At 37.6% G+C, this 26,785-nt stretch overlaps 1 protein-coding gene across 4 annotated transcripts in view; it reads right to left on the bottom strand.

Moving 5' to 3' along the window:
* VPS13C (vacuolar protein sorting 13 homolog C) overlaps window positions 1-26,785 on the bottom strand; it is a 192,245-nt gene that overhangs the window by 88,203 nt on the left and 77,257 nt on the right. For all 4 annotated transcript variants that reach the window (XM_081094698.1, XM_081094699.1, XM_081094700.1 and 1 more), the window contains 13 exons: window positions 25,736-25,795; window positions 23,356-23,518; window positions 22,194-22,310; window positions 20,985-21,088; window positions 20,640-20,807; window positions 19,819-20,123; window positions 13,369-13,516; window positions 12,555-12,663; window positions 5,822-5,955; window positions 4,054-4,210; window positions 1,378-1,457; window positions 864-923; window positions 23-179 (listed from right to left, as the gene is read on the bottom strand). In XM_081094698.1, coding sequence (XP_080950824.1) covers window positions 23-179; window positions 864-923; window positions 1,378-1,457; window positions 4,054-4,210; window positions 5,822-5,955; window positions 12,555-12,663; window positions 13,369-13,516; window positions 19,819-20,123; window positions 20,640-20,807; window positions 20,985-21,088; window positions 22,194-22,310; window positions 23,356-23,518; window positions 25,736-25,795 — 1,762 coding nt within the window. The remainder of the gene's footprint in view (window positions 1-22; window positions 180-863; window positions 924-1,377; window positions 1,458-4,053; window positions 4,211-5,821; window positions 5,956-12,554; window positions 12,664-13,368; window positions 13,517-19,818; window positions 20,124-20,639; window positions 20,808-20,984; window positions 21,089-22,193; window positions 22,311-23,355; window positions 23,519-25,735; window positions 25,796-26,785) is intronic.

Here is a 26,785-nt window from a genome sequence, read left to right as displayed (position 1 = left end):
ACCATGACTCAAAAGCTAATACCGGCTTTGACAATGAGATTTCTGGACTCCCCCACAAGTGGCTTCAGTTCAGATTCCTTTTCAGAAGGTTCAGAGGATGGAACAGCAGATGATAAAAAACCCATGAGGGATAATAAAGCTTCCAAATGAAGTACTAAGTCTAAGGATGAAAATGAAACCTAAGATAATAAACAATTAGAGAGGCAGATGTCAGATATGGTAACATTTTTATGTTACATTTCCACTTCCACATACACAAGTAGCACAAAATCATTCCATTAAGGGCTTTAAAAAAATAAAAAGAACTCATTATTATAAATTCAACCTTTACCATAATTCTAACCTCAACAGAACTTGATGGGTTTTAAGTAAAGATATAGGAAGTATTAGAAGTATTATCAGGCCATACTTAGGTCAGTCACATTACATATGGGTTCCAAGACAGACCAACACTACATGGACTGTGAACAATGTCTACACTGAGACATGCCATTAGCCTTGTCCTTACATTTATTTTAATCCTAAAACCAATACATAATTCAAATGTTTCACATTTCTATCAATAGTATGCCAAATAACCATTTTTAAGGGAATAAAATTCCCTTAAAAATGTATTATTTGTATACTCAACAAGTAATGATTAATTCATATCTGGGAAACAATCTTGTAGAAAATCAAATCAACTCTCTTTAAACATTTTATTTAAACTCTATATGCATGTCTCTTATCTATAAGATTAGAGCTATTATTATTGCCACCCTTATTTTCATTTTAGAATTTACAATCTCACCACTAAAGATGGCTATCAAACTAGATTTACCCATTAATATAACCCACCTTATAGTGAATTTAAAAAGATTTACCTTCAGTCTCTGTTTGGTATTGTCATGAATGGTTTTAAATTCTGGTCCATCACTGTCTGCCTAAAATAGTGGAGGATTAAACTACTGAGTTGCAAACACTAACATTTATAAATATTATTTACTTTTCAAAATACTGTATGCTATGAAAATACTATAAACATATTTCTTAAAGGCAAAGAAGAGCATGCCAAAAAAAATTGACCACATAAGCATTTCTCAAATTCTGCAGAAGCAAAAACTCAAATGCTACAGGTAGGGGAAAATACTAGTATATCCAGATTACAACAGATTTTGCTTTGAATGAAAATGGAACTTTATATGCTCTCACTTATTCCAAAACATAGGGTAAACTCTGAAGATTACTGAGATTTCCAGGATTGTCAGATGTTTGCATAATCTACTATAATCAACCAGTTTTAGAATAAAAAAATTTAAGGGAGAAAATTGAAATATTAAATATGGGGGGATTACATACGTTCACATATTTAAAAATCCTAGAAATGAAACTAGATACCTTTGTCAATAACATTTTCAGAAGGGGTTCATCAGTTACATTAGAAGAGTTAATAATATGAAGAGGTTCTCCTTTGGAGTCTAAAAGAGAAAAGGAGGGGGTAGATCCATTAAGTCTTTTCAACATTTCAAACATATGTTCAAACAGACCAGCCAGTTACACAAATATATGTTTGCCAAAGCTCATAGAGCTATACATTAAAATGGTGAATTTTACTGTATATAAATCATACATCAATAAAACTGTGTTAAAAAAAAAGAAAGTCCATAAAAACAAAAAGCCAGCACCAGCCAATTAAAATGCTGTTAAAATTTGGTAGTACTGGAATTACTCTAAACAAATCAGAATATATTAAAGAATAAAGCTAAAAAATACATAAACTAGGGGTTATTGTCAATATAAATTTGCTTTACTTCAAGTTATCCCACAAAAATCCTATAAACTTTAAACACCCATAGCAACTTTAGTTGGCTTGATCCACTTTAGAAAGTGAATCTGAAAGGTCGAGGTTATCATTAAAGAATAACAGTATTGTTTTTATTTTAATATTTCATTTATACCCAAAACAAACTTTATGATTTTTTAACATCCTGGCTTTAAGGAAGATAAGTTATCCATAATATTTTAATATTTCCTTCTTCATTTATCTCATTTCAAATCAGATGATTACTATGTTTGACATTTTCTCAGAAATTAATAATTATATATCCTCTTATTCTTCACAGTCACATTACATATGGGTTCTAAGACTATCAACACTAAATGGACTATGACAATGTCTATACTGAGCTATGCTGTTACTCTTGTCCTTAAATTTATTCTAATCCTAAAACCAATATATAATTCAAATATTTCATGTTTCCATCAATACTATGCCTAATAACCATAGTGAACAAAATTCTCACTTTAGGGAGTGAGGCTACATAGTGATGCTAAGTTTTTCTTCTATATATTTCTGTATTATTTAATTTTTATTTTTACACTAGAGGCCCGGTGCACAAAAATTTGTGCACTCGGGGGGTCCCTCAGCCCGGCCTGTGCCCTCTCTCAGTCTGGGACCCCCGGGGGATGACCACCTGCTGGCTTAGACCTGCTCCCCGGGGGATCGGGCCTAAGCTGACAGTCAGACATCCCTCTGGCAGCCTGGCAGCCCTCGGGGATGTCCACTTGCCAGCAGGGAGCAGACCTAAGCTGCAGTCAGACATCCTTAGCACTACTGAGGAGGCAGGAGAGGCTCCCACCACCACCACCGCTGTACTGGCAGCCATCAGCCTGGCTTGGGGCTGAGCAGAGCTCCCCCATGTGGGAGCGCACTGATCACCAGAGGGCAGCTCCTGCATTGAGCGTCTGCCCCCTGGTGATCAGTGTGTGTCATAGTGACCAGTCATCCCCAGTCTTTCTGCTGTTAGAGTCAGTTTGCATATTATCCTTTTACTATATAGGATAGAGGCCTGGTGCACGGGTGGGGGCTGGCTGGTTTGCCCTGAAGGGTGTCCCGGATCAGGGTGGGGGTCCCGCTTGGGTGCCTGGCCAGCCTGGGTGAGGAGCTGATGGCTGTTTGCAGCTGGTCACACCCCCTTTAGGGTGGGGGTCCACACTGGGGTGCCTGGCCAGTCTGGGTGAGGGGCTGAGGGCCGTTTTCAGGCTGGCCGGCAACTGAAGCTCCAAGCCTCTCCTTTTTTTCTTTTTTTTTTTAATTCTGGATTTAACTTCTATAATTGAAACTTTGTTGCCATCACTGGAGCTGAGAGCCGGCTCCTGCTCGCTCCAGCTCTGAGGCCACGGCCTGCTGAAAGCAGGTATCTGGGGTTTGTTTAGCTTCTATAATTGAAACTTTGTTGCTTTCGGAGGTCAGAGACGGGCCACAGCAGGAGGGGAACCTTGGCTTCCACCATCACTGGAGCAAGCAAGCCTCCTGCTCGCTTCAGCTGTGTGGCTGCCGGCCGCCATCTTGGTTGGGTTAATTTGCATATCATGCTGATTAGCCAATGGGAGGCGTAGCAAAGATACGGTCAATTACCATGTTTGTCTATTATTAGAGAGGATATACACCACAGTGTGCAAAAGTAGGTTTACAATTGTGAATATGCAAAACATAGTGTTAGTTAATAAACCTATTGTAATAATCATAATCAGCATGTCTTTTTCCATATGGAAAACTGAAAATCTACTTTTGCCCATCCCATATGCTAATTTCATTAAAAATAAATTAAAAACACTGATATAATTTTAAAATAAAGAAAGAAACAAATAGAAAGTTATTTCCTAATAAATTAACTTACCTTTTCAAAAAGGATCGCTGGGCTCTATACCTGGGTATTGTACTTGGTTCCTGATTTCCTAATATATCAGTTCCCATAGAATAATTATAATGAACTCCTGCCTTTTACAAGTACTGAAATGTTATGTACAGACACTCAAGACAAATGTTTCATTTTTCTTTTAGATATATTCTACTTCATGCTAAATGTAGATATCTATCTAGATATAATCTTACTTATGATAACTACATGGATAATTTACTTTTAAATATCACATTCCTTTGTATCGATGTAATAAATTTAAACTAACTAAACAGTTATGGTGACATGAATAAATATGCTTAATATTGATAAAAAGGTAGAAACCATCTGGCTATTCCATGGATAATTTACACAGACTATACTTCACACTTACCAGTAAACTCAAAGCATCGCATACTAATTTCTTTTAGGTAAGCTTTAGCAGTTAGGTCATAGGTTTTAACTCTAGCTTCCACTCCAAGCTGGAGGACATTTAGTTCATGTAAAGGCCTTCCTTTCTTTTCTGCTTTTTTCATCAAAGTAACCACAACCTAGAAAAAAGTACCAGTATTACCACAAACTATTTCATTAGTATACAAGGAAAGTAAGTCAACAATTTAATAACCATCCATAGTGATATAACCCAAAAATTCACACCATGTAAAGATGTCTATTTCTACTTGTGCCTGGAAATTGCCTGGGGCTATTTACTTTGGCAGGCACATTTACTTGTTCAGACTTAAGTATTTCTCCCTAATTCCCAGAAGTCCTAGTCTGATGAATGGCTTTTCAGCTGAAAGTCTGTGAGATAAATGGTCAATTTTTATACTACACCTAAGGCAAAGTTTTTCCATCTTGACCCACTGACACTTTAGGCTAGATAATTCTTTACAGTGAGGAGCATGTCCTGTGCACTGTAAGATGTTTAGTGGCCTCTACCCACTGTTTCCCAGTAGCTCCACCTCCCCAGATAGTGACAATCAAACATGTTTTCAGACAATGCAGAGTATTGGCCTAAGAGAGACAATGCAAACTGCTTCCCCTATCCCAATCACTGACCCAAGGAAAGGGAACTATAATAATATGTATTACAAATGATATTAAAAAGGACTTATAGATTTTCTATGTATATGTTAATAAACCTATTTGCAAAAGAGTCATTCATCTATCAATGTTTCAATTATCAAAGCTTAAAAGTCTTTAAATATTAGCCAGAAAAATAGCAGAGGTTTAACATGAAGGAAGTTAGTTTCAAAACATATATTTCAGATCAAAAAGTAGAACTCATTTGTTTAAATGTTTATTATTGTTAACTCAGAGAAAGAACACAACCTCTATACAACTATTTAATGATGAAGGGATTTTGGAGGAAGTTCTTGCAAGTCCCTGTATCCGCTATGCTTTCTCACATATTCACAACCTTATGCCCTGTCCTAACCCCTTTTGATCCCCTTTTCTCAGACGATATCTTACTCTTTTCTTAAAATTTGTTCAAATGTCACTCCTTTCAGGAAATATTCCCTGATGCTCCCAGACTGCTTAGATGCCCTCTCCCTACCATCACTGCCTCAAGCTCTACTAAGCATATTTTTAATGAGAGCACTACCAAAATTTTGTTTGTTTCCTTGTTTGAATTCAGAGTCTATGCCGTTTACCTCTGTATCCTTGGCACTAAACATATGCAATAAATATTTCTTAAATGTGTGAATACAGAAGAGGAAAATACATTTAATCTTCCCTCAAGAATCTGCAGATGGAAAGCAAATAGTGGTAATGAGACATTTTAAAAATGTAGACATACTGTGTTCTATTCTATTAAGGATTTCTAAAATCTGCATAGGATTTTCCTATCATCTTTTCCCTTTCCTGTCTTTCCTTTATGAAATCCAAAGCAAGCCACCTCCCAATTATCCTAAAATTATCTGGAAAGCACATTACAGGGCAGCTACCATTTTCTCTATGAAATATTATATCCCTCAAATATAATTCATTTTTAACAAACTCTCAAATTTTAAAACATTACTACTACATACAAATTATAAATAGCCTATATAAGATTTTCTCATTTATATCGATAACTACAAGTTTATTTTAGTAAAGGTAATTCTAAATATCCATCATTTATTCACCTTACTTTATAAAAACAGATGAAAATTACATACCTCTCTGATTTCAAAATTCAACAGCACATTAATGATGTCTACAGATCTAATTTCTTCTACTCCAGCTGTTAAAGTATCTTGTGAAATACGTACGTCTTGTGATACAGAGATTTCAAGTGGCCCTTTAATTTCACCTAAAGGTATTTAAAACAAATCTATTTACTTTTAAATTCTTCTTTTCCACAAATACTCACTGAGGACTTATACAAGTACACTCAACCTAGTGCAGGCACTGAAAATCCATAAATTAGTAATGCACAGCTCCGGCCCTTAGAAAGCTTATGGGTTACTAGAATAGATGTATACTTCAACATACAAACAAACAAAATAAGCAGGCTACACCTAGTCATATTAAATTAACAAATGTTAATATAAAATGCACAGAAAGCACAGAGCTAGGCATGACACTCTTATGGGAGATCAAGAAAAGTTTAACAGGAGAGTTATCATTCAAGTGGACATCTTCACACAAAGGTGACATTCCAGGAAGAAGAAGAGAGGTTGTGGAAAACCATAGAGAGATAACATCCCAATAGATTTTTCAAATAGAATGTAGTTTCTATGACTAAATCATGAGGCATAACAAGAAAAAAGAGGGTGTGATTAGAACAGTGATGGCGAACCTTTTGAGCTCGGCGGGTCAGCATTTTGAAAAACCCTAACTTAACTCTGGTGCCGTGTCACATATAGAAACTTTTTGATATTTGCAACCATAGTAAAACAAAGATTTAGATTTTTGATGTTTATTTTATATATTTAAATGCCATTTAACAAAGAAAAATCAACCAAAAAAATGAGTTAGCGTGTCACCTCTGACACGTGTGTCATAGGTTTGCCATCACTGGATTAGAGCCTCTTATCCATACCAAGAAGCAAAGTAAAGCTATACAAATAAAATGTCGGAAAACCTGTATACCTTGAGATGCAATAAAATTGCTCTCTAAACTGTAATACACAAAACGAATAACAGCTATCACTTGCTAAGCGCTTACCTCTGTGCTAGACACTATACTAAGGGCTATCCATGGCTAATCTCATTCAATTCTTACAACAGCCTTATGAGATTAAAAACTTTATTGCTCTCATTTCACAGGTGACCAAACTGAGGTTCCAATAGATTCAGTACCTTGCCCAGTATAAATTATACCAGATATTGGCAGAGAAACAGATTCACAGGTAAGTGGAACAGAAGAGAGAACCCAATTATAAAACCACGTGTATAGACAAATAATTTTTTACAAAGGAGCCATAAACACATAATGAAGTAAAGATAGTCTCTTCAATAAATGGTGCTGGGAAAATTGAAAAGGCACATGAAAAAGAATGAAACTGGATTATAGTTTGTCCCCATGTGCAAAAACTTATTCAAAATGGATCAAAGACCTAAATATAAGACCAGAAATAATAAGTTACACAGAAAAAAAATATAGGTACCAAAGTTATGGAACTTGACCCCAAAGGCAAGGGAAGTAAAAGCAAAAATAAATGAATGGGACTATATCAAACTAAAAACCTTCTGCACAGCACAAGAAACTGACAACAAAACAAAGAGTCAGCCAACCAGATAGGAGATGATACTTGCAAACAGTAGCTCTGACAAAGGTTTACTTTCCAAAATATATAAAGAACTCATCAAACTCAACACCAAACAAACAAATAACCCAATCAAAAAATGGGCAGAGGACCTGAACAGACACATCTCCCCAAGAAGACAAACAAACAGCCAATAGATAGATGAAAAGATGTTCAACCTCACTAGCAATTAGGGAATTGCAAATCAAAACTACAATGAGATACTATCTCACACCTGTTAGAATAGCTATTATCAACAAGACAAATAATAACAAGTGTGGGAGAGGTTGTGGAGAAGAGGCAACCCTCATTCACTGCTGGTGGGAATGTATACTGGTACAACCACTATGGAAAATAGTCTGGCGATTCCTCAAAAAATTAAGACCCAGCAATCCCTTTCCTGGGTATATACCCAAAAAACTAGAAAACATGTATTTGCAAAGATATATGCACCCCAATGTTCAATTTAGCATTACTCAGAGTGACCAAGACATGGAAAAAACCAAAGTGTCCTGCAATAGAGGACTGGATAAAGAAGATGCGGTACATATAAACAATGGAATACTACTCAGCCATAAGAAAGGATGAAATACTTCCATTTGCATCAACATGGATGGACCTTGAGAATATTATGCTAAGTGAAATAAGTCAATCAAAAAGAGCTAAGAACAATCTTATTTTACTCATATGTGGAATATAAAACTGAAACTCATGGACACAAACAGCAGTGTGGTGGTTGCCAGAGGGAAAGGGTGGGAGGTAAAGGGTGACGGGAGAAAATCTGACTTTGGGTGGTGGGCACACAGTGCAATATCAGATCTTGTAACACAGAAACTCACACCTGAAATCTATATGATCATATTAACTAATGTCACCCCAATAAATTTAAATAAATGAAATTCCAGAAACCCAGATGAAAAACCACTGCTATTAATTATTTATTACCTTTGAGACAGCAATTCATAGGGAGAGGTTTCTTAATAATAGCTTTATGTTTATGCCAAGCACTATTCTAAACATAATGTGACCCAGGGGAAATAATTCTAGTAATTATTTTGCTTTTATAAAACAACTAGAGGCCTGGTGCACAAAAATTTGTGCACTCGGGGGTAAGGTGGGCGTCCCTCAGCCCGGCCTGTGCCCTCTAGCAGTCTGGGACCCTTCGGGAGATAACGACCTGCTGGCTTAGGCCTGCTCCCGGGTGGCAGAGGGCAGGCCCAATCCCTAGGTGCAGCCCCTGGTCGGGTTCAGAGCAGGGCCGATTGGGGGGTTGGGGCACCACCCCCTGTCACACTCAAGGCAGGGTCGATGGGGAGGTTGCGGCGCGACCCCCTGTCACGCACAGAGAAGGGCCAATCCGGGGGTTGGGGTACTGCCCCCTGTCACACACAGAGCAGGGCCCATCAGGGGGGTTGGGGCTCCGTACCCTGTCACGCACAGAGCAGGGCCCATCAGGGGGTTGAGGAGCTCCCCTGTCACTCACAGAGTAGGTCCAATAGGGGAGTTGGGGCACTGTCCCCTGTCACACACAGAGCAGGGCGGATCAGTGGGTTGGGGCGCCGCCCTCTATCACCCACAGAGCAGAGCCAATCAGGGGATTAGGGTGCCAGCACTGTCACACTCAGGGCAGGGCTGATGGGGAGGTTATGGCTCTACCCCATCACACACAGAGCAGGGCCCGTGAGGGGGGCGGGGGGGGGGGGGTTGGGGCACCGCCCTCTATCACCCACAGAGTAGGACCAATCAGGGGGTTGGGGCACCGCCACTCTCACACTCAGGGCAGGGCTGATGGGGAGGTTATGGCTCTACCCCATCACACACAGAGCAGGGCCCGTGGGGGGGGGGCGAGGGGGTTGGGGCACCACCCTCTATCACCCACAGAGCAGGGCCGATCAGAGGGTTGGGGCGCCGCCACTCTCACACTCAGGGCAGGGCCGATGGGGAGGTTATGGCTCTACCCCATCACACACAGAGCAGGGCCGATCAGGGTGTTTGGGCGCTGCCCCCTGTCATGCTGATCCCGGTGCCGGGAAGCCTCTCGGCTCCGCTGATCCTGGTGCTGGGAGGCATATTACCCTTTTACTATATAGGATAGAGGCCTGGTGCATGGGTGGGTGCCAGCTCGTTTGCCCTGAAGGGTGTCCTGGATCAGGGTGGGGGTCCCCACTGGGGTGCCTGGCCAGCCTGGGTGAGGGGCTGAGGGCTGTTTTCAGCTGGTCACACACCCTTCAGGGTGGGGGTCCCCACTGGGGTGCCTGGCCAGTCTGGGTGAGGGGCTGAGGGCTGTTTTCAGGCTGGGGGTGACTGAACTCCCAAACGCTCCTTTTTTCCTTTTTTTTTTTTTTTTATTCTGGGCCAGCTTTAGCTTGAGGTTTGGCTCCAGCTCTTAGGCCTCCGCTCCTGAAAGTAGGTTTCTGGCCTTTGCATACAATGTTGCGAATCTGCTGGCTGAAGTCCTGAGGTATTTGTTACAATGTTTAAACTGCAGGCTCAGAGGCCTGCAGCCTCAGGCGGGGAACGTTGGTTTCCTCCGTCACTGAGGCAACCAAGCCTCATGTTAGTTTCAAGCTGCCTGGCTGCCGGCTGCCATCTTGGCTGACAGTTAATTTGCATATCTTGCTGATTAGCCAATGAAAAGGGTAGCGGTCGTATGCCAATTACCATGTTTCTCTTTTATTAGTGTAGATTCCTGGAATAAGCAAAGATTTCTTAAATAGAAAATAAAAGTCACTGATTTGTTTTAAAAGACCTACTTACAGAGTGAAAAGGTAAACCACAGAGAGGGAGAATATATTTTGGCACATATATCAACACATATACATATAACACATATAACCAGTAAAGGGCATGCATGTATCTAGAATGAATAAAATTGTTTATATGTCAATTAGAAAAAATACAAATATCTTAATAAAAATAATGGTCAACAGACTTCAATAAAAATGTCACAAAAGAGGGTATGCAAATGGCAAATAGTATATAAAAAGGTTTTCAATTTCATTAGTAATCAGCAAACAAAATCCATAGAGATATCAAAAGCATATCAGTCAGGATGGCTAAATTTTGGAAGATTGACAATATCAAGTACTGGTGAGGATGTGAAACAACTGGAACTCTCATATTCTCATTGCTCGTAGGAAAGTAAACTAGTATGACCACTTGAAAATCTATTTGGTATAATTTGGCATAGATTACTGAAGCTAACATATGACCCAGTAATGCTAACTCCTAGCTAATATATCCAAATAAAAAACAGTATTTATCTATGACAAATGACGTTTACAATAAAATTCATGGCAACTTTATAATTGATAGCCAAAAGCCAGAAACAACTCAAATGTTCATCTAATGTACAGTGGATAAAATAAAATGTTGATACATTCATATAATGACTATGGTACAAGAATAAAAAGAAGAAACTACTGCTACATACAACATGGATGCATTTCACAAACAAAATGCTGAATAAAGGAAATAAATTTAAAAAAACAGTAAATCCTGTATGATTCCATTTATATGAAATTCAAGAAGAGGCAAAACTAACCTATCCATAGCATTACAAATTAGAATAGTAGTTAATTCTGGGTGGATTTGGAGTCAGGGTGGGCACTGGGTATTGACTGAGAAGGGGCCCAGGGAGGAGGCTTTCTGTAGTGCTACACTGTACATGTCCTACGTCTTAATCATGGTGATTATGCTGGTGTAAAAATTCACTGAATTGTACACTTTAATATTTGTGTACTTTACTATGTGTTTTAACATGCACGTGGTAAAAAAGTATTTTTTACTTAGTTCAGGTTTTTTTCCTTTAATTGATACATAGTTTACATATAACAGTATTAGTTTCATATTTAAAATTTTTTAAAATAAAAACAATGTGATACCATTTTTCATTTAGCAAACTGGCAAAAATTTAAAAATCTAATAATGTGCTCTGTTAGAAAAGGTATATACAAAAAAACCTGGTGGAAATGCAAAATTAGTACAAGTTCTATGTGGGGAAACTGGCAAGATCTGTCAAAATTTAAGTAATGTTATTAACTGTATTAATTAAAATTTAACTAAATACCTTTAATCCAGCAGTCCTGGTATTTCTCCTACACATATACATGGACTTATACAAAGATATTCAATGCAACAAGAGTGAAAGACTGAAAACAACCTTAAATGTCCATCAATAGGGACTTCCTAAATAAATTATAGTACTTCAACAGAATTCAGTACCAGGCAGCCTTTAAAAAGGAGGAGGCAGTTCTTCTACACATAGTATATACAGACAGATATAGATACAGAACGAACACTAAGATACACTGTTAGTTTTTTAGAAAGCAAACTGCAGAAATACACAAACAGGTAGCACACACATACATACAGAATGGTACCACTTGCTTGAAAAAATAAATATTATATATGTGTATATATACAATGTATATATATGAATATATATAAAACAGCTTAAAAATAAGTCAAAAGGACCATTGTAACCATTTAAACACTCTTTGCATTTTTATTGAAGGAAAATTTTTTCAGAATCTTCGTTGAAGAGAAATTTATCAACCATGTCAATTCTTATAGATATTTTACTACTAACTCTTATTTAAAAAACAGAACAGCCCTAGCTGGTTTGGCTCAGTGGATTCTATTCCAGTCAAGGGCATGTACATCAGTTGCAGGCTTCATCCAACCCTGGTCGGGGCACATGTGGATGGCAACCAATTGATGTGTCTCTCTCACATCAATGTTTCTCTTTCTCTGTCTCCTCCTCTCCCTTCCACTCTCTCTAAAATTCAATGGAAAAATGTCCTCAGATGAGAATTCACAACAACAAAAAATCAGAATATGCTACCATAGCCTAGTACCAACTTAAATTTTTTTCTATAAATGCAAATTTAATAATTATTCCAAAAATCAACTATTGATTGGAAACCCTTCTTTATGGCCTCCTCCTAGCTTATGCAACTCAGAAGTCTGGAACTATAACTATTTGCTTAATTAAAAAGCAAACTATGGTTGTATCCAATACCATATTATTTGTTTTCTTATTACTACAAATTGCAATATGTAAATATATATTTGTTTACTTCATTTTGATTGTCTCTCTCCCCCCTACTAAATTATAAAATTAGACACATGTTTATGCCACCTACTGTCAGCCTCTTACCTGTCTCTTGTGTTCTTGGTTTCACTTTATTCAAGTCTTCAGTAGCCTCACCAAGATTTTCTGCCAGTATTCTAAATAAAAGATTAAGGTCTTCTTGATTTAGATTAACCTGCAAAATATGAAGTTGAAAGATAAAGATATTCCATTTTTAAATGCAACAATTTAAATACAGGACATAACAAAACTTTAAGTACAGATAAAATTATACCTTCATTACTCACTCAAGTATTTCACTACTTACTTCACGTTAAAGTTTTTATTTTGAAAGATAGGAAAGTATTTGGAGAAAAACAATTTAATTTATGAGTCAACATCAGTCCCATCTACTTAACTTATATGATCCTTAGTGAAACTTAATAATAATTAAAGTAATCTTATCGTTTTAAAAAATGTGACAACTTAAGGAAACACACAAATTCCACTTTTAAACAATAACAACCTGGAATAAAAGGCCACCTAAAATACGAAAAACAGGCATTTTCCTCAATGTTATAATTACCTCAGTGGTACTTAGATATCCCTAAAAGAAAAGTGTATATATGTAATATATAGAATGGCATGTAATGTAATATACTAATAAATAATTTACATACAGACCTCTGCTAATGTGTACATATTACAAATTTAAAAGTTAATTATACTTAACTGAAGATTAAATCCTACTAAAAATAATCCAGATTTTGTTGGACATCATACTGAAATTTTTCTTCCATCAATCAGTAAAAAAATTCCGTATTTCATCTGGATTTACACTGAGAAAGTCTTCAGAGTCTAAATTTTGGTAATAAAGATTCCTTTAAACTCTCATACTTACATTCATTGACTCAAGATGCCCTTTAATTTCCATAACAGGCACCTTGTGGTACCAAGATGCAGCCAGATTCCTATTTACAGAAAACTCCAAGTTAATTGGGTGCAGCAGCTGAATATCAGGATGGGAAATGCCAGGCTGGATCACGGTCCTAATGAAAAATATAATTGATATATATGCATAAACATAGGGAGGAAATGCAGCATATCATTAAAAAACACAAAGCCAAAAGTTGCTGCTCTCAATGGACACAGACACCAGGGAGGTGAGGGCATGAGTGGGGGTGGGGGGGTGCGCAATGGGGGGATAAGGACACATATCTACTACCTTAATTAATAAAGAAAAAGAATGTTGCTCTAACACTGATTTGAAATATACTGTTGGGGTGTTTTCTACACTCAGTCTATCATTAACTTAGTCTACTACACACTAGCAAGGACAGATTAAAATCAGCCATTAAGAAAACTTTTTTCTTAAAACAGAGGATATATGATGACAACTTTCTTTTTTAATCCTCACCCAAGGATGTTCTTACCACTGATTTTTAGAGAGAGTGAAAGGGAGAGAGGTTGGTGGGGGGGAGGGGGGAAGAGAGAGGGAAACATCAACATAAGAGAAAGATACATGGATTGGTTGCCTCCGGCACCTGGCCGGAGATTAAATCTGCAACCAAAGAACATGCCCGTCATCAGGAATGGAACCTTCAACCCTTTGATCCATGGGCTGACACTCTAACCATTGAGCACAATCAGCCAGGGCAGGTGACAATAAATTTCAAAAAGAAATTCATATTGTTGAATATATGGGGGGAAAAAACCATCAAATACCATTGTTCAAAAAGTAATATGTGCTGGAGACCAAAAAAACAATACAAAAGATCAACAAAACCAAGAGCTGGTTCTTTGAAAGGATAAACAAGATTGATACACCTCTAGCCAGGCTCACCAAGAAACAAAGAGAGAGGACCCAAATAAACAAAATCAGAAATGAAAGAGGAGAAATAACAACAGACCCCATAGAAATACAAAGGATTGTTAGAAAATACTATGAACAACTCTACTCCAACACACTAGACAACCTGGAGGAAATGGACATATTCCTAGATAAATACAACCTTCCAAAACTTAACCAGGAAGAATCTAAAAATCTCAATAGGCCAATAACTATGGAGGAAATCGAAGCAGTAATCAAAAAGCTTCCGGCAAACAAAAGCCCGGGGCCAGATGGCTTCACAGGGGAGTTTTACCAAACATTCAAGGAAGACCTAAAACCTATTCTCCTCAGACTATGTCGAAAGATCCAAGAGGAAGGAACACTTCCCAGCTCATTCTATGAAGCCAACATCACCCTAATCCCAAAACCAGATAAAGACAATACAATGAAAGAGAATTATAGGCCAATATCCCTCATGAACATAGATGCCAAAATCCTCAACAAAATCCTAGCAAATCGGATCCAGCAGTACATCAAAAAGATCATACACCATGACCAAGTAGGATTTATCCCAGGGATACAAGGATGGTACAATATCCGCAAATCAATAAACGTGATACATCACATAAACAAACTGAGAGAAAAAAACCACATAGTCATATCAATTGATGCGGAAAAAGCATTTGACAAAATCCAACACCCTTTCTTGATAAGAACTCTCAGCAAGATAGGAATTGAGGGATCATATCTCAACATAATAAAAGCCATATATGACAAACCCACAGCCAACATCATAATCAATGGGCAAAAACTAAAACCATTCCCCCTAAAAACAGGAACAAGACAGGGATGCCCCCTCTCACCACTCCTGTTCAACATAGTACTGGAAGTACTAGCCATTGCGATCAGACACGAAGAAGAAATAAAAGGCATCCAGATTGGAAAAGAAGAAGTAAAACTGTCCTTATTTGCAGATGACATGATACTGTACATACAGAACCCTAAAGACTCCATCAAAAAATTATTAGACTTAATAAATGAATTCGGCAATGTAGCAGGATACAAAATTAATGCTAAGAAATCCATGGCATTTCTTTACACCAATAGTGAACTTACAGAAAGTGAAACTACAGAAGCAATCCCATTTACCATTGCACCAAAAAAATTAAAATACCTAGGAATAAACTTAACTAAGGAGGTAAAAGACTTATATGCTGAAAACTACAGGACACTGAAAAAAGAGATAGAGGAAGACATAAACAGATGGAAGAATATACCGTGTTCATGGATTGGTAGAATCAACATCATCAAAATGTCCATACTACCCAAAGCAATTTATAGATTCAATGCAATCCCCATTAAATTACCAACGGCATATTTCACAAATCTAGAACGAACGTTCCAAAAATTCATCTGGAATAAAAAAAGACCCCGAATAGCTGCAGCAATCCTGAGAAAACACAAAGTAGGTGTGATCTCAATACCAGATATCAAACTGTATTACAAAGCCACTGTTCTTAAAACAGCTTGGTACTGGCACAAGAACAGACATATAGATCAATGGAATAGAATAAAGACCCCAGAAATTGACCCAAACCACTATGCCCAATTAATATTCGACAAAGGAGGCAAGAGCATACAATGGAGTCAAGACAGTCTTTTCAATAAATGGTGTTGGGAAAATTGGACAGATACATGCAAAAGGATGAAACTAGATCACCAACTCACACCATACACAAAAATAAACTCAAAATGGATAAAAGACTTAAACGTAAGACGGGAAACCATAAAAATACTAGAGGAATCCACAGGCAGCGAAATCGCAAACATATGCCGAAGAAATTTCTTCTCTGATAATGCTCCTAGGGCAATGGAAACTAAAGAGAAAATAAACAAATGGGACTACATCAAAATAAAAAGCTTTTGCACAGCAAAGGAAACCATCAAAAAAACAACAAGAAGACCCACTACATGGGAGAACATATTTACCAATGATACCACCGATAAGGGTTTAATTTCCAACATATACAGGGATCTCATGAAACTTAACAAAAGGAAGATAAACAAGCCAATAAAAAAATGGGCAACGGACCTAGATAGACACTTTTCGAAAGAGGACATATAGAAGGCAGAAAGACATATGAAAACCTGCTCAAAGTCACTAATTATACGAGAGATGCAAATCAAAACGACAATGCGGTATCATCTCACACCTGTCAGACTGGCTGTCATCAACAAATCAACAAACAACAAGTGTTGGAGAGGATGTGGAGAAAAAGGAACCCTTCTGCACTGCTGGTGGGAATGCAGACTGGTGCAGCCACTGTGGAGAACAGTATGGAGCTACCTCAGAAGACTAAAAATGGAACTCCCATTTGACCCTGTGATCCCACTCCTAGGAATATATCCCAAGAAACCAGAAACGCCAATTAGAAAGGATATATGCACCCCTATGTTCATAGCAGCACAATTCACCATAGCTAAGATTTGGAAACAGCCTAAGTGCCCATCAGCAGATGAGTGGATTAGAAAACTGTGGTACATATACACAATGGAATACTATGCTGCGGTAAAAAAAAAGGAACTCTTGCCTTTTGCAACAGCATGGATGGAACTGGAGAGCATTATGCTAAGTGAAATAAGCCAGTCAGAGAAAGATAAATACCACATGATCTCACTCATTTGTGGATTATAGAGAACAACATAGACTGATGAAAAAGGACAGACCCAAAGACTGAGAAACAGCGATCAGGCTATCAATCCCCAGAAGGAAAGTAGGGGAGGGTGGGGGTAAGGGGAAGAGATCAACAGAAGGACTTGTATACATGTATATAAGCCAAACCAATGGACATGGACAACGGGGGGATGGGAGCATGAGTTTGTGTGTGGGGGGGAGGTTGGGGGTTAAAGGGGGGGATGAGGACACATTTGTAATACCTTAACTTATAATAAAAAAAATAAATAAATAAAAAAAAGTAATATGTGCATTGCTACAGATTAAAGAAAAAATGTCAAGATGAATAGTATTTACTAAGGAGTTCTTTCCCAGGATTATTTTTTGGACTTGCCAGGTAATCATTCCTTTTTAATTCAGGATAATTAAATCCCCTTGGATGGGTGGAAAATGATTTCAAAATGAATTATGTACAGATTTTCAAGTGTTCTCTAGTATAAGCCCTACCAATATATCGTTATTTACACAGTATTCCTGCCAAAAATCTCTAAGTTCAATTAAATCATGAAAAATCACCAGACAAAATTAATAGTCGTTCCATGAAAAAACTAAACTGTATTCTTCAGCTCTGTCATCATAAAAACCAAAGGCTAAAAAGCTATTCCAGAATAAATGTCTATCAGTACACAATCCCCCTTAGTAGTATAGCATACAATTAAATGCCATATGTAATCCTGGATTAAGGGAAAATCCTATATAATAAAAGCACAGTATGCAAATTGTTCCCTCGACCTGGAGGTCATCCAGGAATTCTAACGGGGGTGGGGCCAGCTGGGAGAAGGGAGGGAGGCCCCGGCTGGCGGTGGCAGCAGTGAGGGAGGCCCCAGACAGTAGCAGTGGCGGCAGCAGGTGGCTGGGGGAAGGGAGGGAGGCCCTGGCCAGTGGAGGTGGCAGTGGCAGTGGCAGCAGGCAACTGGGGGAAGGGAGGGAGTACCCAGCTGGCTGCTGGCAGCTGCTAGGGACCCTACGAGTGCACAAATGAATTTCGTGCACTCAGGAGGTTCCCTCAGCCCAGCCTGCACCTCCGGGAATCCACAGGGAGCGAGCCTAAGCCATCAGTGTGACATCCTTAGCACTGCCACAGAGGCAGGAGAGGCTCCTGCCACCACTGCTGTGCTCGCCAGCCATTAGCCCAGCTCAGAGCTTCTGGCTGAGCGGCGCTCCCCCTGTGGGAGTGCACTGACCACCAGGGGGCAGCTCCTGCGTTGAGCGTCTGCCCCCTGGTGTTCAGTGCACATCATAGCGACCGGTCGTTCCACCATTCGGTCGATTTGTATGTTAGCCTTTTATTATATAGGATATTCTTGGAACAACTGGTAAAATTCGAATACTGACTGCATATTAGATAACTAGAGGCCCAGTGCACAAAATTTGTGCACTCGGGGGGGAGGGAGTCCCTCAGCCTGACCTGCACCCTCTCGCAGTCCCTGAGTCCTCAGGGGATGTCTGACTGCCACAGAGGCAGGAGAGGTTTCCGCCACTACTGCTGCACTTGCCAGAGGTAAGCTCGGCTTCTGACTGATCGGTGCTCCCCCTATGTGAGCGCACTGACCACCAGAGGGCAGCTCCTGCGTTGAGTGTCTGCCCCCTGGTGGTCAGTGTGCATCATAGCAACTGGTCATTCCACTGTTCGGTCAATTTGCATATTAGCCTTTTATTATACAGGATAGTATTATGTCAATGTTAAACTTTTAGAATTTATGTGGAATTTGCATTATGGTTATGTAAGAGGATAAATACCCTTTTCTTAGAAAACACATGCTAATGTGTTTAAGATGTTGATTCTCTTTTTTTAATTGAATTTAACGGGGTGATATTGGCTAATAAAATTGTGTAGGTTTCAGGTATACAATTCTACTATATCATCTGTATACAATATGCATCACCTATATAATTGTATTGTGTGTTTAACACCCTAAGTCATATCTCCTTCCATCACCATTTATATCCCCCCTTTACCCTCTTCTACCTCCACGCACCCACCCCTTCTCTCTGGCAATCACCATACAAAATGTCTAAAGTCAAGTGATTTAGCAAAAAAATGTTTCAACTTTCAGTTATAAAATAAGTCCTGGAGACATAATGTACAGCATGGTGACTATACTTAATAATACTGTACTGTATATTTTAAAGTTGCTAAGAGAGTAGATCCTTAAAAATATAATCACAAGAAAAATTTTTTGTAACTATGCATGATGATGGATGTTAACTAGAGTTACTGTGGTGATTACTTTGCTATATATGCAAGTATTGGATCATTATGTTGTACACCTAAAACTCATATACTGTAATATGTGTATTATACTCAATATAAAATAAAATATTTTAAATGTCATAAATAATTATATATATACAGTTAAAGCAAATATAAACAATTGGTGAATCTAGGTGAAGGATACTGGGTACAATCATGATACTATTTTTGCAATTTCTAAAGGTTTGAGATTTTTCATAATAAAAAGTTGATTTTTAAAAACTGTTCTGCTTGGCTAGTTTGGCTCAGTGGTTGAGCATCAACCTATGAACCAGAAGGGCATGGTTAGATTCCCAGTCAGGGCACATACTCAGGTTACAGGCTCAATCCCCAGCTAGAGGCAGCCAATCAATGTTGATGTTTCTCTCTCATCGATGTGTGTCTCTCTCTCTTTCCCTACCCCTTCCTCTCTCTCTAAAATCAATAAAAACATTTTTTTAAAAAACTGTTCTGTGCCATAGGACTATGTTGGGTATGGATTTCAATGATGATAAAATTTCATGGAAAATATTAAATAATACTGAGAGTATACCTAGAAAGCTTAAGCTTTGTTAGCTGTACATCCATTCTATCAATTACTGGAGGGTTTAAGAAGTCTTCACCAGACACCAGACTGAACTGATTTTGAACTCTCATTAACCCAAGATCTACCACTACTGCATTGGTGGAAATGGAAGATTGTGGGATGACAATAACTGGTGCTTTCAAATCAATATTGATAGAAACACGAAAACTCCTCTGGGCAAGATCTTTCACACTTGTGGCAGCCTTTTCTGCAGCCTGGGCAGTGGCAGCACTCAGAGCCTCTTTGGCTGTCTGGAAATTGTTCAGGAAGTTCTGTGGACACAAAATATAAAAGGATAAATTCAAACAGAAGACATGCACATCATTAATAATACCACCTTCATTTTATTTATGAGCTAATATTTTTACAATAGATAACTTTTAGTTGAGGGCTATTTTTCAAGATTTAGAAAGGAATAATTGATTATCCACCCATATTTATTAGTTACCTGAGAAGGGCGAATTGTAACTATAATTATATGGCTGAGGAACAGAGAAAAAACTATTTTCTTTTTCCTTTTGACAAAAATATTTTCAGTAGTCTTTATACTTAAGAATTTGGTTTCATTATGTTCTAGCCAAAATAATTGCACTTTTAGATGAAAATCATTAAATGATTCATATATCACCTGTTAAAGAGAGAGTCTGACCTCAACATTAATACATAAGGAACATCTATAATCAAAACAATGCATTCCCTATAATCCGGAGTTTGAAATATTTGCAATAATTATTATCAGACTTAATTATTTCTAAGTTGAATAGTCAATCTATAAATAATGATTTTACCAGGAATGACATGAGGAATTTATGAAGATAGACAATCTGAATGCAGCCAACATTCAGTGATACCACACCATCCACTTTGGACATGTCAGTATAGAAATCTCCCTCAGTAGCATCTGGATACAAATCCAAATTAAAACGAAAAACTTCATTTCCCATTATTGACACCACCTGGAAAGCAGAGATTTGAATGTACTCATCCAAGAGGATAACAACAAAATAAAAGCCCATTATAGAAACAATTTTCTATTAAATTATATTTCATTAAAATTTTAAAAAATAAAATATACTTAAAAATAACATCTCATTTTCAGTCATCAAAAAATATTAACTATTACTATCACCTACTTTTTTATGAACTGTCTTGGGTTCAACATCTGTGACAATAATATTTTCCAGCCTGGCAAATAGAGACTGTTTTCTTGACTGAAGAAGAAGAGAGGAATCGAGTCCTGAAAAAAAAATTTTATTATTATAATTTCTGTAGATCTAATAAAGTAAGATCTTAAGATGTTTCTTACCATTGCATAATTTTATTTTGGGTGTTATATATTTATAAATTTAGCATGGCTTGCCCTAACCAGTTTCGCTCAGCGGATAGAGCGTCGGCCTGAGGACTGAAGGGTCCCAGGTTCAATTCCGGTCAAGGGCATGTATCTTGGTTGCGGGCACATCCCCAGTAGGGGGTGTGCAGGAGGCAGCTGATCGATGTTTCTAACTCTCTCTCTCCCTTCCTCTCTGTAAAAAAATCAATAAAATATATTTTTTTAAAAATTTAGCATGGTTTGAACTCCCAATTGATAAACAAGTTGAGATATTAGATCTTTTTAATTTTATTAACAATGGAACCTGTTAACTCATCATAAAATAATTACTGAATTTTCAACCTTCTAAAAAAAATCTAGTACAAATAGATTATCTTGGGATTTTAGTTAATCCTTAACACCTTATATCCAGTCATTTACATGGACACTATAAAAGTTTCACGAATTAAATTCAGACTAGTAGATGCACTTCCAGTTCAGAAAGAACAAAGACAACAACTCTAGTTTTCTAGTTTTTAAATTCTTCAAGAATTTCATTAAACATATTCTTGACCTTTAGCAGACCACACTGAGCTAATAAAGATAGAGTCATAGAAAGAAGCTAAATTACTCTTAGCAGCTTTTGCCTAAAAGAATAAAATATGCAGGTTTTATTTTTCATGATAAGGCTGCTCTGCATTTTGTACCAAGATAAAGCATTTTCACAGACCTTTACCTGAATTCTGGATCGACACTTATCTCAGATCATTAGTAGCATCTCTACATTGACATTAGTAATCCTCACCTCCCAGACAACTCTCAGAAAGGTGCAAAATACCAAAAAGTGTGGTTCAATTTAATGGTCAGAGTCTGATCAACATCTATATCCTAAAGAGTAGGTAGCATGCTGTTCAATTATGTTCTTAATAAAAGTACCCAGTTTTCACAGCTCAGAGCCCTCCATTTGTATTTTAGGATTAAAAAAAAAACCACCTTATCTTTTGAACAAATTGTAATACTATGAGAACTTTACCTTGAATCTTGATTTCAGCAATATTGTTCTTCTCTTCACAAACATTGATACAGAAAGCATTCAACTTGGCAAACAGCCTGAAGTCAATAATGTCACTATCCTTAGAGGATACAATCACTACAAAGGAAACAAAGCATTCTGTCACAGTGAAATCCTAGTAAACTAAACTCTATTAAGGTTTCTTCCCTATATTAAGTGAATCACAATTCTGTTTTTAAAAAGCGAAATAAGTCAGACAGAAAAAGTTAAGAACTATATGATTTCACTCATATGTGGTATATAAAACTGAAAACAACAAATGAACAAACAAGAAAAACAAAAACTCATAGACACAGACAACAGTACTGTGGTTACCAGAGGGAAGGTGAGGAGGGATAAGAAAGGGTAAAGAAGGTCAAATATATAGTGACAGAAAAAGATCTGACTTTGGATGGTAGACAGAATGCAATATACAGATGAGGTAGCATAGAACTGTACACTTGAAACCTATATACTCTTATTAACCTATGTCACCCAAAAAAATTTAGCAAAAAAAAAAAAATTATAAAATTATTAAAAATTTTAAATACTTCTTTTGCTTTATATATTCTGTAGAATTTTCATTTCTAATAATGCGATGTGCTACTTTTATCATTTAAAAGCAAGGAAAAAATTTAAATAAGATAAGGACATTGAAACTCAGAGAAGTTCAGTAAAAGTTTAAGTAGCAGTCAGGATTTGAACTGAATTCTCTCTGATCCAAAATTTAGGCTCCTAACTAATTATCTGCTACCCCTATATCCCTGACCTCATGTCTCTGGATCTTAATTTCCTTATTTGTAAAATGGAAGGGAAAGCTAACCCTCTATGGAGCCCCTTCAGGAGCCACTAACAGGGTATGAAAAGCTCAGTGTAAATATGTCGTTTTCCTTTATAACCCACCAAAAATCATCCACCACCACCACCAAAATAAGAACAAAAACAGACATTTTTTAAAAACAAAAATATTAATTATAGTTGGTTTACATATAAGGTACCCATGAAAGATTTAGTTTGAAGAAAAGAACAAAAATGAAGAAAATGGCCTGTAAATGACTGCACTAGAAGGTCCCTTAAAATTCCCCATTTAGCTCTAGAATTCTAAAACCCTTACTGACAAAAAACAAACAAGCTGCTTTCATACCTTTTTGCAGAGCTGAATTTTTTTGTTGCTTTTCAGTTGAAATTTGTACTTCCTTGGCATCTCCCATCTTTTGGCCATCTGATGGAATAACGGTCGTCAGGTAATTAATAGAAGAGAGAAGAGCTTGTGTTTGCAGCAACAGGTTTAAAGATGAAAAAGCCACCTAGAGATGTTTAAAAGAGGAAAATTAGTTTCCCAGGCCAATTATACCAGTGGTCTCCAAGATGAAACCAAAAGGCTCCTAGCTGGGCTTGCATTGTGCCTTTCACAACTTCGAAGGAAGATTCATAACACACTCCTGAAATAGGAATATAATGAGAGTAAATTACACTTAACTTACCTCGGTGGTTCATTTGAGTATCAAAGTAACCTAATCTACTTTAGTAGCATAATTATCACTGAGTATATAATCTGCTTGTCATGGCCATCCCAATATTCAACATATATATGGGTTCTGGGATCTGCAATTGACTATTTATTATAGAATATGAAACTCTAAAAGTCAAGAAATTACTTCAAATGTGACATTCATGAGATTTAAATGTGAAAAGTACAATTACAGCCTGGCCTACATGGTTCAGTGGTTGAGTGCCGACCTATAAAGCAGGAGGTCATGGTTAGATTCCCAGTCAGGGCACATGACTGGTTGTGGGCTAGATCTCTAGCAGGGATGGCATGCAGGAGGTAGCCGATCAATGATTCTCTCTCATCATTGATGTTTCAATCTCTCTCCGCTTCTCCCATCCTCTCTGAAATCAATTTTTAAAAAATGTTTTTTAAAAGTAAAATTTTAACTGAGCTCTCGGTCACTAAATGATCTTCTGAAACCAAAATGATGGTCCTATCGTTTAAAAAGAAACAAAGAATATATAACATAAAGAAAAAAAATGGATGTGAGGGCGATCGGGCTGCGACATCTGTCACCCCATTGATCGCCAGGGTTGATTCGGCTGATCTGGCTGGCTAGGCGGGTGTCCCCCTCCTCCCTCACCGATCCATGTGCCTCCCTCCCGAAGCTGCGCGCTTGATGGAAGAGAGCGACCTTCCCCCCCCCCCCCCCCAGGAGAGGACCAGTCTTCGGTCAAGGGTATACGAGTAGCTGCGCTCCCCTGCTAGAACCTCCAAACAAGCTCTCAAGAAGAAAAATATTAGATTTTTTTGAAACAATGACCCCAGAAAGCTAAGAGGGCAATGCAAATTGCTTTCAAGAATATGTGGTTTTCTAATAGAAAATTTAAAAACTTTTTTAAATTTTTATTTATATAAAGAATTTCTTTGCACTGCTTCAAAAAAAATGCGTATAAAAATTATAAAAATAAAGTTTAGCTGTAACCGGTTTGTCTCAGTGGATAGAGCGTCGGCCTGCGGACTGAAAGGTCCCAGGTTCGATTCCGGTCAAGGACATATACCTTGGTTGCGGGCACATCCCCAGTAGGGGGTGTGCAGGAGGCAGCTGATCGATATTTCTCTCTCATCAATGTTTCTTACTCTCTATCCCTCTCCTTTCCTCTCTGTAAAAAATCAATAAAATATATTTTTTTAAAAATAATAAAGTTTAACAATAATCAACAGATATCATATCTCTCAATAGTGTAATCTAAAACACATTTCTTTCATTTTCTTTATAATGTAACCCACAACTACATTTTGCCTGTTCTTAATTACATTAGTAATCCGCACCTCCAAGACAACTCTGAGAAAGGTGCAAAATACCAAAATACTATTTATTATATAAACAGGTAAGTTGTATAAATCTCTATTTATACAACTATCTTAGTATGGCTCCAAGAAGTACTCAACATCTCTCCTTGTAATTCACATAACTTTCTCAACCCTGTATTAAACAACAGTTATTTGATATATTTACAACTGTTCTTTATAAATCAAAGTTTCCCATCTATAGCTCTCCCTTCTTTATAAATAACTAGAAGCCTGGTGCACAAAATTAGTGCACGGGTAGGGTCCTTAGGCCTGGCCGGCAATCAGGGCCAATTGGAGCCTTCCAGCTGGCCGGCTGGATCCTTCCTTCCCTGGCTACCGGCTGCTGGCCGGGACCTTCCTTCATTCTGTGCCGCTCCCTGGTGGTCAGCACACATGATAGCAAGCAATCAAACTCCCAGTCTCCAGGTCGAACTCCCAAGGGGACAATTTGTATATTAGGCTTTTATATATATAGATTAGGATGTGATATAATAAGTCCAAACAATAGCTTTATTGCTCATGAACACAGAGCATGGTATCTATGAGTTTGGTTTATAATTTTTATTGGCTCTTCATTATTTCATCAAATTACCCAGTCAATATTCCTTCAAGGATACCAGGAGACTTCCAGAGTAGGTTATTTTCAGACAGGCTATATTCTTTTAATAGAATTTCTTACCTTAACTGTTTGTTCAGTTTTTTCAAAAGTAGTTTGAAAACTAGGTCCATTCTTATCAGCCTAAAAAAAACAAACAAACAAGAGTTCTAAAGAAATTAAGACCAAAGTAAGTAAATCACTTATTTATGATCTCTAGTTTATTTATAGTTACAATTGTATTTTATTACACTATATATTTAATATTCTTGTCATTTTAAAGTTACATCGAAATAATTTATTATAATCATGCAAATTTGTCCTCTTCAAACATACAACATTCACTTGTGGAAAATGCAGCTAGGAATCAGAATTATAAACTCTGGACGTTGGAAGGTTTAAAGGTCATCTAGCCCATCTATCACCTAATGCTTGAATTCCTGTATAAAGTCTTTGCCAAGTCTATTTTATGATACCTCCAGTGAGAAAACCTCATTTTCTTACAAATTCAATCTTTAGAAAACTTTGATTTCGTGAGGTCTTTACACTGAATAGAAATATATCTCATTGGTTCAACCTCTACTCCTTGGAAATATACACAGTAAATTCAAAGTTTTACCTTATGTGAGGTTTACCTTATGTGAGGCAGTTTCCCTGCCTGCCTGTTCCCATAATGCTCTGTGCTCTTCTTTATTAGAGAATCACCACATTATGTTTTCATTGTTTTTTATCTATCTCCCTAATAGTCTTCATCTCTGTAACCCAAGTACCTAACAGGACCTAACACATAAAGACATTCAATAGTGTTGAATGATTAAACAAATCAACTAATCTATAATAATAAAAGCATAGTATGCCTATTAGACCAGATGTCCTTCTGGACAACCTTCAGATGAAGCTGGGGCTGGGAGGGAAGCCTGGGTCCCGGGTGCCAGAGGGAAGCTGGTGCCAGCAGCCGGGGTAAGGAAGGCCTACTCTTGCACGAATTTCGTGCATCGAGCCTCTAGTCTTAAGTAAAGCTAAATACCATTAGTTCCTTCAGCATTCCTCATATAGTAAATTTTTGAGTCCTTAATTCTGGCAGTTCTCTACTGAACCCAATTCAATTTGACTTTATACCTCTTGATGTAGAAT

The sequence above is a fragment of the Myotis nattereri genome (genome assembly GCF_964212035.1).
Source record: "Myotis nattereri genome assembly, chromosome: 1".
In the NCBI taxonomy this organism is placed as follows: domain Eukaryota; kingdom Metazoa; phylum Chordata; class Mammalia; order Chiroptera; family Vespertilionidae; genus Myotis; species Myotis nattereri.
The sequence above is the reverse complement of the archived record's forward strand: the minus strand, read 5'-3'. Positions and strand labels throughout refer to the sequence as shown.